Below are 15,373 nucleotides of genomic sequence, written 5' to 3'. Positions count from 1 at the left end.
TTCATAAGGATCTATAATCGCCAGAAAAGTCCAAGATGTTGGAACAGAAACGGATGTTAAAAAATGGAGAACTATAGCAATATCATGTATGCCTCAAGACAAATAGATCAATAAAACTAACTTCAGAAACACATCTTACAAAGACTACTGTGACGAATATAATCAAAGCACGATCCCGCTCGATCATACATTACTACCCGTGTAGCGCTGCGGTATAACTATGAATCAACCTGTTGCGTAGACATTTACGGTGCGACTCCTGCTGACCTCGTGTCGACTGTACATCCGCCTTTAATGTCACCGCTCGACCGGTTTTGGACAGCGGAGATTACAAAGTTCGGGAAAATGAATTTAGAATAGAGCTTTGGTTGATTACAATGATGTAACAGATGTGTCTTAGAAGGAAAAGTAAACTATTTCTATAAATACACACACACCACATATTCAGAAACCTTGAATGAGACTATTGAGTTCCAGAGGCTAGCCCGCACTTCAACACTTCAACTCTCTATCACAAATGCTGGTGTGAAGCTGTACTTCAAAAAGCTACATCTGCACTGCTGGAGGTGTGGCAGCTTTATTCAGGGGGATCCAGATGAAAACACACAGTAAGACAGGAATATTTAGGAGGTATTCATGAATATCAACACGTCACTTCGGTGAAATGTTGACGGAGTGGTGTGCTATAGCACAGCCAGCAGGCTCTCACTCCAGAGAGCCAGGACCAGACTGAGTTTGGCCTCCTGTGTGGGCAGCTGGAGCTCGGACACGGCCAGCTGCTGTGCCTGTTGGAGCTGCCGCAGAGCCTGGAGGTGGGACAGGGGGAACTGCAGGCCCTGCAGAGACAAATGGATACATCAGAGATCAAGGGATGAATGTTGTCGGTGCAGCACAGAGGGCTTCAGATGTCAGTCTGTGTCCAGTGCTATCAGATACATATACACATATATATATATTCCTATTGATATGTATATATATTTATATTCATAAAGGCAGTCATGAAGGTAACACAAAACTTAAAGAAACAACGTGCAGGCCAGAGATACATAATGAAGATTTGAGCCCAAAGACTACATAAACAAACAAAACACGAGTAGCAGGAAGGGAGGCGTTGAATCCAGGATGACACCGATCGGTTGAGTGACGCCAGATGAAGAGTATACACAGCCGTCCAAAGTTGAATATCTGTTATCATGAAGAGGTTTTGTACAGTCTCTCGTGGTCAGCCAACGGCGTTTCAACGTGGCGTTGTCATTGTGCCAGCCTTCTCTTCCAAAAGGAGAAGGAAAAGCAGAGGCACTTCATCGAGGAGCACGGAGTTCAACAGCTTACCCTGGAGATGTCCTGGTGGTCCTCTTCATCACAACTGCCACCCATCATGTGGCTCTCCCTCTGGTTCTTCAAAGAGTGTAAGACAAAGACTACCATCTCTGTGGCCTCATCCTGAGAAACACACACACACACACACACACACAGCGCTGAGCATGGCACCGACTTCAATCGTTTCTGTTTGCCTGGATATCTGATGGACTTACTGTTGTCTCTTGGCTGGGCTCCACTGTCATCACCATATGGTCTTTAAACCTCAAACACACCATATCCTCCAAGGCAGGAATCTTCCCAGCTGTGACACACAAACACACACACAGTTAGATGCACATGTGCACAATATGGCAAAAGTGAATTCTATCACTGTGCACATAGTTTGAACACATACAAACAAGCTCACATGGTTCAAGCAGCTCCTGCTGGCTGTACGGTGGCAGTCTGTTTGTGATGAAGTCTCTCTTCATGTGAGTGGAGCGGACTTCCTGCATCCCGTTTTCCAGTTCATCAGCCAGAGATCTGAGGCCGGCGGCCAGCGTCCTGCCGTTGGCCAGGTTTTCACTGTTACCCTACAAACCCAGACAGTCGGTGTTAAGGCCTCTTTAAGTGCTGAATCCTGAATAAAGTATGAACTAGAACTACCACCTTGTAGCAGTACGCCTCCGCCAACCAGTGATGGATCAGTTTAAATCCATATCTGTCTAAAATGTCATGAATTCATCATTTTATCCGATTAATAATTCTTGACTCGTGGCCAAAAACTGGCCACAGGGACCTTTGACCAGCAAATTCTAATCAGTTCATCCTTGAGTCCAACGTGGACGTTTTTGTCAAATTTGCTCAAGGTGTTACTGAGTAGGGCTGCATATTAACGACTGCATATTAGGGCCAACTATTATATTGATAATTTATTAGTCAGACCAAAGGCTGGGTTTTTTCAGCGTTTTGCTCAAATACAAAACATTCCTTGTGTTCTTGTACAATATTCTTTTACTACACACTCAGCATGCAGCCATGCACTGAAACTAAAATTTCACTTATACATCTTAGCCTCTCTTTGTCGTCTATTTATCCTTGTTTAAATGTGTTGTGTTTAAGATTATTATCATTATCATATTTAACCAGATATTGTTTCAGTTTAAATTTAAATGATGCACTTTACAGAGAATGAACCGGACGGACAGATAGTCAGACGGACAACCGAAAAACATAATCCCTCCAGCCTCGTCTGTCGCCGTCGCAGAAGCCAAATTAAGTGGAACTTTGAGTTGTGTCACTAATCCAAACAAAGAGTTTTACCAGTAAGAGGCCTCTGGGCATGCCCTCTCTCAGGCTGACATCAGTCTTGCTGCGGTTGCACAGCAAGCTGGGAAATATGTCCAACAGCAAATCTCCCCATGACCTGAGGTAGGGACAGGTAGACAGGACAGAAGAGACCATCAGAGAACGTGACACTCACTATCAGCCACCAACCGATTCAGATTCATTCTTTATTGTTTGCTCTGAACACGATCAAACACTCGGAAACAATCAAACTGAGAAACAATAAACACGCAGAATCAACACTCGGAAACAATCAACACTCAAACAATCAACACTCAAACAATCAACACTCGGAAACAATCAACACTCAAACAATCAACACTCAAACAATCAACACTCAAACAATCAACACTCAAACAATCAACACTCAAACAATCAACACTGACAAACAATCAACACTCAAACAATCAACACTGACAAACAATCAACACTCGGAAACAATCAACACTCAAACAATCAACTCGGAAACAATCAACACTCAAACAATCAACACTGACAAACAATCAACACTGACAAACAATCAACACTGACAAACAATCAACACTGACAAACAATCAACACTCGGAAACAATCAAACTAAGAAACAATCAACACGCAGAATCAAACACTCAAAAACAATGAACAGTCAGAAACAGGGTATAGAGCCTGTCACAGTGTGCCCAGGCAGGGAGAATGGCTGAGGGAAGGACTGAGTTCTGTAGCAACACACAGCCACTGTAAATGTTTGATCACACACTGGCTTCTCCGTGTGTCCTTCCTTAGAATAATCTTTTATCTGCCTGTCCAAATGAGCTTTTATCTATTGTGGTACAGAAGCACTATGTAGGCGCAGTCCATTTACCACCGTACACATCCTAAGTAGCAGTAGTTTGGCACTACATCACAGTTGAGCGGTCTCAAGTACGGAGGTTCAGGAGACGTATATCGTTGAACCCATGAGGCCCAGTAAGGCAGTAATATTTTTCCTACTATCAAGATGTCATATGGAGTTACTCTGTATTAAGGAGTAATGATGTATTCCAGTGTACTCTAGTGATGATCTGACTCAGTCTTTTCAATGAAAATGGTGGTCGGGTTGTGTTTCATATTCTATTGACTTTACAGTGTCCTCTGTTGTAATGATCCTCGTTGTTTTATTCAAAGCAGACAGCATCTCTTTATACGAGTTATATTACCGGTATACGACTTTTTCTGGTATTGAGGCAAAACCTAGTACACCTATTCAAAGATTAACAATCAAACACTTGGAGCAAAGAGTTTGTTTGGAGCTTAACGGGCATAAGTGTGACCAAAAGCTTATTGTTCGTCATTTTCTTCTGTTTTCTGAAAGTAGATTAATGTGTGTTGGCAGGTGACCTACACTCAGCACCGATTAGACACGGCGTTTCGGTGAATGCTACGTGGAAGAGGAGCTCTCATACATTCTCTGGTAAGTGCTGAGAGTCACGTGGGTGGAGTGGTCCACTCCCGCTGGGGTGCTGGCTTGATGGATGGTTCCTCTGGGAAAGTACAGAAGGTCTCCTGCCTGAGGAGGGAGGAGATGATCTCACTCATACAGAAAACACATTTCTTATGCTGAACAGCTTTGTGTATGAATACATATATAGTTGAGGTACCTTCAGCATAATGTCATGGGTCGGGCTGCCGATCCTCTCCTCTGACTCCACGCTGTACTCCGCCGCCAGAGGAACTGTGGGAGTGTAGAGGAGCCAACGTTTCTGCCCCTCCAGCTGCAGGACAAACACCTGGGCAAAGGGCACCACATCAGCATGATAAGTACAGTATCAAACACTGCACAAACAGCCCAAAACATGTTTTAACTTCTCTCTACCGGCTCTTTGTTACTGCCGGCATAAGAAGAACTTCATGCACCTGCAGCCTTGTGGCGCTTGAGTCGGGTGGACTCTTTGGCAGCTGTTATTACGAGCTACTTTGTAAAAGAAGATTTTAAAACCTACAATGAGCATTTAAAATATGTATTGATCAACCCACCAAAAGTTCGTTGTGTATTGTGAAAAATAAGATAAGCTCCACTTTGACCAGATACATCTAAATAAGTATCATTGACAGGAACTTTCACTTTTGTACATTAAGCTGAAATTGCTTCTGTACTTTTAATTGATTTTACTAGATTTTGCAGACTTGAAGTTGTATTTTTACACTCTGACGTCTTCATTCACTCGTAACCAGTAACATATATACTGATATTTACACATCTGAACAAATCCCACAAGTGTTCCGTTTATTATTACACCAACATTATGTAAATGGGCTTGTGTGGTTGCAAATATACACTCTTTTTGTTATGGGTATGCAATCTTCAAGCAGAGGCCTAAAAAATAGGTGTGTTTTTAAAAGGTTTTAAGAAAGCTCGTGATTTATGAGTGTAGTCATCGACATTTGGAATATGGGTGTGTTATAAATATGAAGAGGCTTTGGCTGTTGAAAGAGTGCAGTCGTGGGTTGGGTGTCGTACCTCGATATCGTCATAGTGAGCTGGAAGGCCCTGGGACTCCTGTGGTGTGATGTAGACGTTAGAGCCTACCAAGCCTCCGAAGAAACACTCCAGCTTCTCCTGGATCCTCCACAGCTCATCCTGACCACATACAGAGAAAACTCCATAAGACAGTTATTATATATATATATATATATAATATATATATATATATATATATATATATATATATATATAATATAAATATAATATATATATATATAATATAAATATAATATATATATATATAATATAAATATTATATATATATATATAATATAAATATAATATATATATATATATAATATAAATATCATATATATATATATAATATATTATATATATATAATATATATATATAATATATATATATATAATATGCTACAATACTGCTGAAACTCATGATTTCAACACTGTATCAAACATTTTTGAACGACACCATCGGTCACAAAAAAGTCATCTCAATCAGAAGCCCACATTGAGCTGCTGCTGCTGCTGTTGCTTTAATCGATCTGAAATGGTGAAACAAGAAATCCAGAGTGGTATCTGAGAACAGCAGCTCCTCTCTCACCTTGAACCTCTGCGGCTGGTGGAACTGGATGGTGGCCTTGTTCTGAACGAAGCTCTTATTGATAACACTGCTCTTAACTCGGCCCGGCTTGTTGAACACTTTTTTCTTGCCGTTGACGCAGCGCACGACGTTGACGTCCCTGTAGTATTCCAGATCCTCGGAGCACAGGCTCGGCAGGTCGGACAGCTGGAACAAAGACTGGTAGTAGGAGGCCGTGTCGGGGTCGGACCTCTGCAGGTGGAGGGGTTTCTTTTCCCAGTACTCGCTGAAGAACTGCTCTGTCCCCATGGGCTGGATGAGGCTCTCGAACAGGTGGACCGGGCTGTTGAAGCACAGGGGGGATTGGGTGTCCATGTGGTTTACCTTGCTCTGTTTGGGTGGGAGCTGCTGGTCGTCGATGCTCCGTCTCTTTACAGTCTTTGCTTTGCTTTTGTTTGGCATTTTAATCTGAAAAATGAAACAAAATGCTAAGAATATCATCTGAACCGAAATCAGGCTGAATCTCGGCGGTACTGGAGAAACCATTGTACGGCTATTTCTGCTACGAACGGGTCACAACATATCAGGTTTGGTGCATTCCTTATAATAAGGCCAGCACAGTAACTAATCAATAAGGCTAGCACAGTAAGCTAATCAATAAGGCTAGCACACTAACTAAACAATAAGGCTAGCACAGTAACTAATCAATAAGGCTAGCACAGTAACTAAACAATAAGGCTAGCACAGTAACTAATCAATAAGGCTAGCACAGTAACCAATCAATAAGGCTAGCACAGTAAGCTAATCAATAAGGCTAGCACAGTAAGCTAATCAATAAGGCTAGCACAGTAACTAAACAATAAGGCTAGCACAGTAACTAATCAATAAGGCTAGCACAGTAACCAATCAATAAGGCTAGCACAGTAAGCTAATCAATAAGGCTAGCACAGTAAGCTAATCAATAAGGCTAGCACAGTAAGCTAATCAATAAGGCTAGCACAGTAACTAAACAATAAGGCTAGCACAGTAACTAATCAATAAGGCTAGCACAGTAACCAATCAATAAGGCTAGCACAGTAAGCTAATCAATAAGGCTAGCACAGTAAGCTAATCAATAAGGCTAGCACAGTAACTAAACAATAAGGCTAGCACAGTAACTAATCAATAAGGCTAGCACAGTAACCAATCAATAAGGCTAGCACAGTAAGCTAATCAATAAGGCTAGCACAGTAACTAATCACTAAGGCTAGCACAGTAAGCTAATCAATAAGGCTAGCACAGTAACTAATCAATAAGGCTAGCACAGTAAGCTAATCAATAAGGCTAGCACAGTAACTAAACAATAAGGCTAGCACAGTAACTAAACAATAAGGCTAGCACAGTAACTAATCAATAAGGCTAGCACAGTAACCAATCAATAAGGCTAGCACAGTAAACTAATCAATAAGGCTAGCACAGTAAGCTAATCAATAAGGCTAGCACAGTAACTAAACAATAAGGCTAGCACAGTAACTAATCAATAAGGCTAGCACAGTAACCAATCAATAAGGCTAGCACAGTAAGCTAATCAATAAGGCTAGCACAGTAACTAAACAATAAGGCTAGCACAGTAACTAATCAATAAGGCTAGCACAGTAACCAATCAATAAGGCTAGCACAGTAAGCTAATCAATAAGGCTAGCACAGTAACTAATCAATAAGGCTAGCACAGTAAGCTAATCAATAAGGCTAGCACAGTAACCAATCAATAAGGCTAGCACAGTAACTCATCAATAAGGCTAGCACAGTAAGCTAATCAATAAGGCTCAAAGTTAGCTCTGCTACGTTTATAACTTAACGGGTTACTTCACATGTTTTTAAACGAGGTTGTGTGTATGTGCACTTCTATGTTCTGCCACTTAAAGTACTGTTTTTGTCAATGGAGTCTGGTGCTTTTGAAGAGAGGATACAACAACACTGCACCAACAGTCTCGTCCACATTAACATGGCAACTTAGGGTCTACGTTATAAAATAAAGACTTAACAAAACTCCCCGGACAGCTTTACATTTCTTTACAGAGGCGTTAGGATCAAATGCTTCGGTCACTTCAGTTTCATAGTGTAACACTCATTTATGCAACATTCACCTTGGCTGACAACACTATAAAATAGTCTCTACCAAAATAATGCCCGGTGTCAAACGGTGTTATCAGCAGCGACCTTCCGTTGGGACGAGTTTAGCTTGTGTATGAGATGCTTGTGACATTCCTGTGTCTGCATGTACAAACTCACACCAACGGTCTACTCAGTAGAAGTGTCTGAAATGTGTTCGTGATATTAATAAGAGTATGAAGCAAGCCTCTGGATCTCGGTTAGTGGCGGTGTTTCCCTTCTAATGAGTGAACACAGATGTCCGACCGTGTAGCTTCGATCAGCAGCTCTCGGCACATGAAGCACAGTGATCATATACGTTACAGGTTAATATGCAATATTAAATATGTTTGTGTTCGCGTTTAACGACTCAACTGTCTCACCTCTTCAACAGCAGCTGAGACGTGATGAGCCCCCACGTGAACCGAGTGATGTGTTCCGCTAAATATGTCCGACTAGAAACTCGGTACCGTCATAGAATCTGTGTATCACCATGTGGCCGCTGGGGGGCGCTGTTAAGCGCAAGTCCCTTTATGTAGGTTTTTGTTCCATCCTCAGTGGTGTCTATTTAAAGTCTGTGCTTCAGCGTTTAAAGAACACAAACGCTAAGAAGGTCACACTTCATGCAGTATTTTATTTTTTTTAATTCCCAAAAATGTTGTGACAGTTTCTGTCAAAGGTCACCAAAATTGTGGCCAGCTGTTCCAGGGAGCGAAACAAAAAATATGATTGTAAATATAGTTATAATATTTCCAGAGAGTGTGTCCTGGAAGGCATTCATAGTGTTGCACTCAGCTGTTCACATGAAAAGTGTCTCAAATAGTTGTAAAAAGATGAAAAGAAGATCTACACTGTCCGTCTGTCCATCCATCTATCCATGTATCTATCTTTAGTAAACACTAAAATACAGATTAATACTATTAATTATTGACATGAACTAAATTTAATTATTTATATAAATTGAAATAGAACAAAATAAAATGACCAAAACTTGACCAAAACTAAATTTGATTGAATTTAAAAACAAATAAAATTAAGTTATAAAATAAAATTATAAAAATAAAAATAAATTACAATTAAATTCAATCAAATGACCAAAATTTTACTGAAACTAAATTCAATTTTAAAAAACATATAAAATAAAAATAAAATAAAAAGTATTACTGATTCAATTACATTTAAAAATGAAATAGAATTTATAAAACTAAAATAGAGCTAAATAAAATGACCTAAACTTGACCTAAACTTGACCAAAACAAAATAAAGTTTATTTGTTGCATAAATTTAAATAGATTTAAATACAGTAAATACAGTATACAGTAAAATAATAATTAAACCCTCTTCACCCAATGACACAACGAGGCAAAACGTTAAACACAGCACCAACACATGGATGCACACAAACATGATCATTCTCAGGGAACACGATGACACAGTGGTTGGTGTGGGGCTGTGGACCCCTGGTTTAAATGAAATTGCATTTGATAAGATGGTCCAGTGGGGGAAAGCGAGATACGGGAGAAAACTCACCTCCTAACCCTAACATTACAACCAAGGACCCGAAGACAGAGGAGGCTGTAACATTCAGACACCCACACATACAGATAGAGTTGCCCCGGTGCCACCTTCCATCACAACAATGCAAGAAACTCCCTCCCTGTCAAGAACCACAACACATTATACTTTCAGTAGGACTCAACAACTGCCTTTCAGGATTCATCAGAGGAGAGGAGGAGGTCATTGGTGACTTTGATCAGGGCAGTTTCTGTGCTGAGATCTGAAACGGTGCATACAGTTGGTTCGAGTCGAGGTGGATTTTTAGTTGGTGGGCGAGTGCGTTCCAGTGTTTTATACCCTGGAGATGATGTTTCATGACTCTTTATCTTAACTATTTAGAATTGTTTTAATTCTTTTCTACATGTAATTAGACACCTTTTAGACATTGAGTTGATTGGTCCATAGACATTACAAACAGACGTATAAATATGTACTCTTTTATTGCACTTTGACTAACCCTTGTGTGTTTTATATGATTATTCATCCTTTTATTACTGTCAGGATCCAGGATCCCTGTCTGACCCGTTGTGTGTTTCCCCTGATCTCCTCTCCTCACGTGTCCTGTCATTCCCCCGTTTGTTATTGTGTGCCATGTGCTCTGTGTTGTCCTCTGCCTCCAGACACCTCCCACGGCCAGATCATTGTTTGTTCTACCTGCCCGTTTGTTTCGTCCTGTTGCCAGTTTGCCTGCCCCTGCCTCGTGTGGTGTGGTAATTATTTCCTGTTGTGGAATAAAATGCCTTTTTTCACTCATCTAATGTCTGTGCTTGAGTCCTTATCATGCCTCATGACAGAACGATCTGACCATAATGGACCCAGCAACCACAGGAGCAGCTACGCTGTACGGACATAACACTCTGCTGGAGGAGATGAGAAGTTTCGCTGCTGAAGTTTCTCGGATTGGCTGTTTCGTGCAGGAACTAGCCCAGACAGTCAAGTCTCCACCAGTTCCAGCACCTGCACTATTCCCTCCTGTCCTCGCTCCGCCGGTCTGGGAATCCAGACAGGGCTTCCTGTTGCTTTGCCAATGAGTATTTGACCGTCAGCCTCAGACTTTTGCCTCGGACGGGTCCTAGGTCTCCTACGTGGTTGGATTACTGCGGGGAAGGGTTTTGGACTGGGCCGCGAGAACATTAGGTTTTGATCGGCCTAATACTGTGTGTTATGTGGACTTTGTGGCGGATCTGATGAGAGTTTTTGACCCTCTGGTGGACTCTGATTATGTGACTATGTGCCTTCTCAGCCGGAAACAGGGCCAAGCAAGTGTTGCGGAACACTCAGTGGTCCAGCCGACGCCGGCTCCCTGTATTCGGACGGCATTCCGACCGACACCGTATCTGGCTGCCGCCTCTGCGCCAGTCTCGGCCGCCGCCGTCTCCAAACAGTGGCGACCTCCAGTCCCGGCCGTCGCCTCCGAGCCGCAGCCTCTCCCAGTCCCGCCGCTGCCATTCCAGAGCAGCAGCGACCTCCAGGTCCCGCCGCTGCCGTCCCAGAGCAGCAGCGACCTCCAGGTCCCGCCGCTGCCGTCCCGGAGTCCACCCACCCTTTTTGTGTCTGGTTGTACGTCTGTAATCCGTTCCTTAAGGGGGGGGGGTACTGTCAGGATCCAGGATCCCTATCTGACCCGTTGTGTTTCCCCTGATCTCCTCTCCTCATGTGTCCTGTCATTCCCCTGTTTGTTATTGTGTGCCATGTGCTCTGTGTTTGTCCTCTGCCTCCAGACACCTCCCATGGCCGCACCCTTGATTGTGCACAGCTGAGGACACTCCAGCCGATCACCTCCTGCAGCCTGACACACCAGACTCAGGGCCCACTAATGAGTCTCCTGTCACTACATAAGCTCTGGTCCTGCAGTCTGGGGTTGTCAGGTCGTACCGTCTTTCACCCGCTTCAATCCAGTGGCATCGGCTGCCCTCCTTGTGTTAAACGGATTACACTCCGCCGCTCTGCCCTCCTTGTGTTAAACGGACTGCACACGCCGTCAAGCTACCAGCCCTCCGATGTCGGACCACGGGCTCCACACCTTCACACACATTCTAAATAAAACCTGTTTATATTAACTTCTGTCTCCTGTGGTCTTGCGCTTGGGTCCTACCTGTGAACTCCCGTGACAATTACACTTATTTCACCCCCCCCCCCTTTTATAAAAAAAAAAGCATTTATTCTAAAAGTTTTAACAATTACCATTGCATAAATATGTTTTTATATTTTTGTCTCCAATTCCAACTATATTTCATTCGTCTTTAGTTTATTTTTGACAGTCCTTACAACATACCTCATTTTTTACAAGTTTTTTTAATACAATTGACTCTCCCGCTGCCTCACCAACGCCTGCTCCTATGTTCTTTTAAACCTTTTAATTCAGTGTGGCTTTGTGGCACAAAGGCAGTACTGCAATATCTGAAATCGTAATATATACACACGCCAATGTTACCGGTAGCGTCATTCAGGTTCAATTGAGATAGCGCTACTCTCTTTTCTGCATTTTAGATTCATACTCTTGGATTGAATCTTGTATTTGTGGGGCTTTTATTTTGAAAGGGTGGGACTGGGTCTCTCTCTTTCTCTCACTCACTAATTCTTTCTTCTCTCTCTCTCTTTCTCTCTCTCACTCTCTAATTCTTTCTTCTCTCTCTCACTCACTAATTCTTTCTTCTCTCTCTCTCTCTCTCACTAATTCTTTCTTCTCTCTCTCTCTCTCTCACTCACTAATTCTTTCTTCTCTCTCTCTCTCTCTCTCACTCACTAATTCTTTCTTCTCTCTCTCTCTCTCACTCACTAATTCTTTCCTCTCTCTCACTCACTTATTCTTTCTTCTCTATCTCTCACTCACTAATTCTTTCTTCTCTCTCTCTCTCTCTCTCTCACTCACTAATTCTTTCTTCTCTCTCTCTCTCTCTCTCTCTCTCTCTCTCTCTCTCTCTCTCTCTCTCTCTCTCTCTCTCACTAATTCTTTCTTCTCTCTCTCTCACTCACTAATTCTTTCCTCTCTCTCACTCACTAATTATTTCCTCTCTCTCTCTCTCACTCACTAATTCTTTCTTCTCTCTCTCTCTCTCTCTCTCTCTCTCTCTCTCTCTCTCTCTCTCTCTCTCTCTCTCTCTCTCTCTCACTAATTCTTTATTCTCTCTCTCTCTCACTCACTAATTCTTTCTTCTCTCTCTCTCTCTCTCTCTCTCTCTCTCTCTCTCTCTCTCTCACTCACAAATTCTTTCTTCTCTCTCTCTCTCACTCACTAATTCTTTCTTCTCTCTCTCTCACTCACTAATTCTTTCTTCTCTCTCTCTCTCACTCACTAATTCTTTCTTCTCTCTCTCTCTCTCTCTCTCTCTCTCTCTGTCTGTGTCTCTCATTCAGGTCTTAGAGACTTTTAGAGGACCCCCCCCCACACACACACACCTACACACACACACACACACACACACACACACACACACACACACACACACACACACACACACACACACACACACACACACACACACACACACCCCATTTCAAAATAAAAGCCCAAAAGAGTGAATTCTAATTGAAATGCTTGTGATGAAGCCAGGCATTTAATAACCTCTGTTTATGTGTGTCAGACATTATGATTATGTCTCCTCTCCCCCACCCAGCACCACCCTTTCAAAATAAAAGCCCCATGGATTAACTATATTTAAACAAGCTCAAAATTAGGCGTTTTTGTTAAAAAAATGAATGCTCTTACTAATACTGCGACAACTACTGCTGCTGCTGCTAATATAGTATTACTACTACTGCTACTACTACTTCTACTATAACCTTTGCTGTTGCTGCTATTACTACTACTGCTACTACTGCTACCATCAATATTATTACTACCACTACTGCTATTACTACCACTACTACTATTACTTATACGACAACTGCTACTACTACTTCTATTCATGCTACTAAAAGTAGTAATACTACTACAGCTATTAGTACGACTGCTACTAGTACTACTACTACTACTGCTACATCTTCTACTGCCATTACTATTACTACTACTACTACTACTGTGATATTGAATACTATGACCAATACTACACCTATTACTATGACTACTGATACTACGTCTTCTACTACTTCTAATTACTAATACTTCCACCACTAATAATACTTCTACTACAACTACAACTTCTACTACTAGTAGTACTTATTCCAATGCTACTAATACTTCTACGAATAATACTTCTACTACAACTTCTACTACTACAAATATCTGATGAATTTTTTTAAGCCACAGAAACTGTTCAAACATCAAAATGTTCAGCTCTTTCAGGAGAGGTGTGATATGACTTTGCATATTTATAACCTTTAAACCTTTTGAATTATTAAGCTTTTAGCAGCTTTTTTTGAATGGGATGTCTATGGAGAAGATTTTCAGATCCTCTTAAACTTCTTCAACTTTCAAATCCTTCAACTTCCTCATACTTTCAGCTAAAGACACCATTTCAACTTTCAAATGTTGAGAAAACCCAGAACTATTTTCAGCCCTTTTCTGACTTTATAATGGGTGTGTATTGGGCAGCTTAGAGTGCGTGATGTCACCGCTAGAGTGAAGAGCAGCTTGAGATTCTTGTGAAAAAAAACATTTGTGTTTTGCCACTGTGTACAGTACACAATCTTAGTCTTCGGGATCTTTAGAGGTCTAAATACTAATACTTATACTACAACTATGACTTCTACTACTACTATTACAAATATCACTACTGCTACTACTACTACTTATTCTAATGCTACTAATACTTCTACTACTAATAATACTTCTACTTCAACTACAGCTTCTACTGCTATTACTACAAATATCACTACTTCTGAAAATTGTTTAAGCTACAGAAATTGTTCAAATATCAAAATGTTCAGCTCTTTCAGGAGAGGGGTGCTTTGACTTTTCATATTTGTAATCTTTAAACTTTTTGAATTAAGCTTTTTGCAATTTTCTTTTGAATGGGATCTCTATGGAGAAAATCTTCAAATCCTTTATACTTCATCAACTTTCAAAGCCTTCTTCTTCCTCATACTTTCAGCTACAGACACCATAGTTAGACATTTCAACGAGAAGGTTTTTCAGCAGTGCAGTTTAAATGCTTTCGGGCTTCAACATTTTTCAGCAATTTTTTGTATATATATGTTACAAATAAGGTGTATATATATACACACACAACTTCACGTTCATTTATTTTGTTGTTCAGCAGAAGGTTAATTTCCCTCAGAGGCCGGTCTGCCCGGCAGACCTTGGAGCACTGACACACAGATCCAGCTGGTCCTGAGGGTCTGCGTCCTGGAGGACTCTCGGACCGTCGTGCTCTCGAACACCGGTTTGTTTTATAAGCCAGCAGAGCGTCTTATTTTTACAGCCGTGGTGATAAAAGTTTAAAATCAGTTAAAAAGTTTCATATCTTCTTCAGTTTTTAAGAAGTCCCGGTTCAGGAGGTGAGGTGTCCTGTGTTAAACGGATTACATATGTTGTGAAAAAATGTGTAGCTGTCTTTCACACTTAGAGCAGGTTTAAGAATGAAACAGAAAGCTCTCAGAGGCGTATAGTTGTATCAAAGCAATAGATTTATTTATCAACAGAGTTATTCAGCCCAACACAATTAAACATGCATGGGCAATCTAATGGATTCACTTCGCAGAGCTCCACCATCAGAACACGCTTGAACACATCAGCATGAACCTTAATATAGGGGTCCGCCCCTTGATACACATTAGTCAAAGTCAAAGATGCAAACGTAGCACGTTTATTACGTGTATTACGCTTGGTTGGAAGCCGTGAATGTCCATTCACCTTTGGCCCCTCCCAATAGGCGTTGGTTTCCGTCAGTGTGAGTGAGGTGTTGAATGCGAGAGGTCCTAGAGAAAGAGTGTGTGGAGAAAGCCGGGCTCAGCTGGGCGTAGTCCCTCGCTTGAATCTGAGTGTCTTATCTATTTAAAGATGGCTGCCTGTTCCTTGTGATGCAGTTAACCTCAGTAACCTTCCTCCTGCT

General features: G+C 41.5%; 1 protein-coding gene across 2 annotated transcripts; it reads right to left on the bottom strand.

Moving 5' to 3' along the window:
• Positions 1-62: 62 nt before the first annotated feature.
• On the bottom strand, positions 63-8,257 carry riox2 (ribosomal oxygenase 2). 2 transcript variants are annotated; one of them, XM_079284569.1, is made up of 10 exons: positions 8,207-8,257; positions 5,715-6,161; positions 5,126-5,245; positions 4,266-4,394; positions 4,071-4,174; positions 2,626-2,728; positions 1,718-1,895; positions 1,536-1,624; positions 1,333-1,443; positions 63-836 (listed from the first exon to the last, which is right to left on the bottom strand). In XM_079284569.1, exons 2-10 carry the CDS (start codon positions 6,153-6,155, stop codon positions 684-686), a joined length of 1,428 nt encoding a protein of 475 aa, XP_079140695.1. In that variant the 5' UTR covers positions 6,156-6,161; positions 8,207-8,257; the 3' UTR covers positions 63-683. The 2 variants fall into 2 exon arrangements, with proteins under 2 accessions (XP_079140695.1, XP_079140696.1); XM_079284570.1 differs by having other exon boundaries at positions 64-836; positions 1,730-1,895.
• Between the last annotated feature and the right edge of the window lie 7,116 nt (positions 8,258-15,373).

The sequence above is a fragment of the Melanostigma gelatinosum genome (assembly GCF_949748355.1).
Source record: "Melanostigma gelatinosum genome assembly, chromosome: 15".
NCBI classification, from domain to species: Eukaryota; Metazoa; Chordata; class Actinopteri; order Perciformes; family Zoarcidae; genus Melanostigma; species Melanostigma gelatinosum.
The sequence above is the reverse complement of the archived record's forward strand: the minus strand, read 5'-3'. Positions and strand labels throughout refer to the sequence as shown.

What these genes read in the sequence shown, in the direction of transcription:
- riox2 (XM_079284569.1), bottom strand. Translation starts at nt 6,155, where the DNA reads ATGCCAAACAAAAGCAAAGCAAAGACTGTAAAGAGACGGAGCATCGAC. An exon ending in ACCAGCCGCAGAGGTTCAAG is followed by an intron (nt 5,246 to 5,714) that starts GTGAGAGAGGAG and finishes GTATGTGGTCAG; the next exon opens with GATGAGCTGTGGAGGATCCA. An exon ending in AGCCCAGCCAAGAGACAACA is followed by an intron (nt 1,444 to 1,535) that starts GTAAGTCCATCA and finishes TGTGTTTCTCAG; the next exon opens with GATGAGGCCACAGAGATGGT.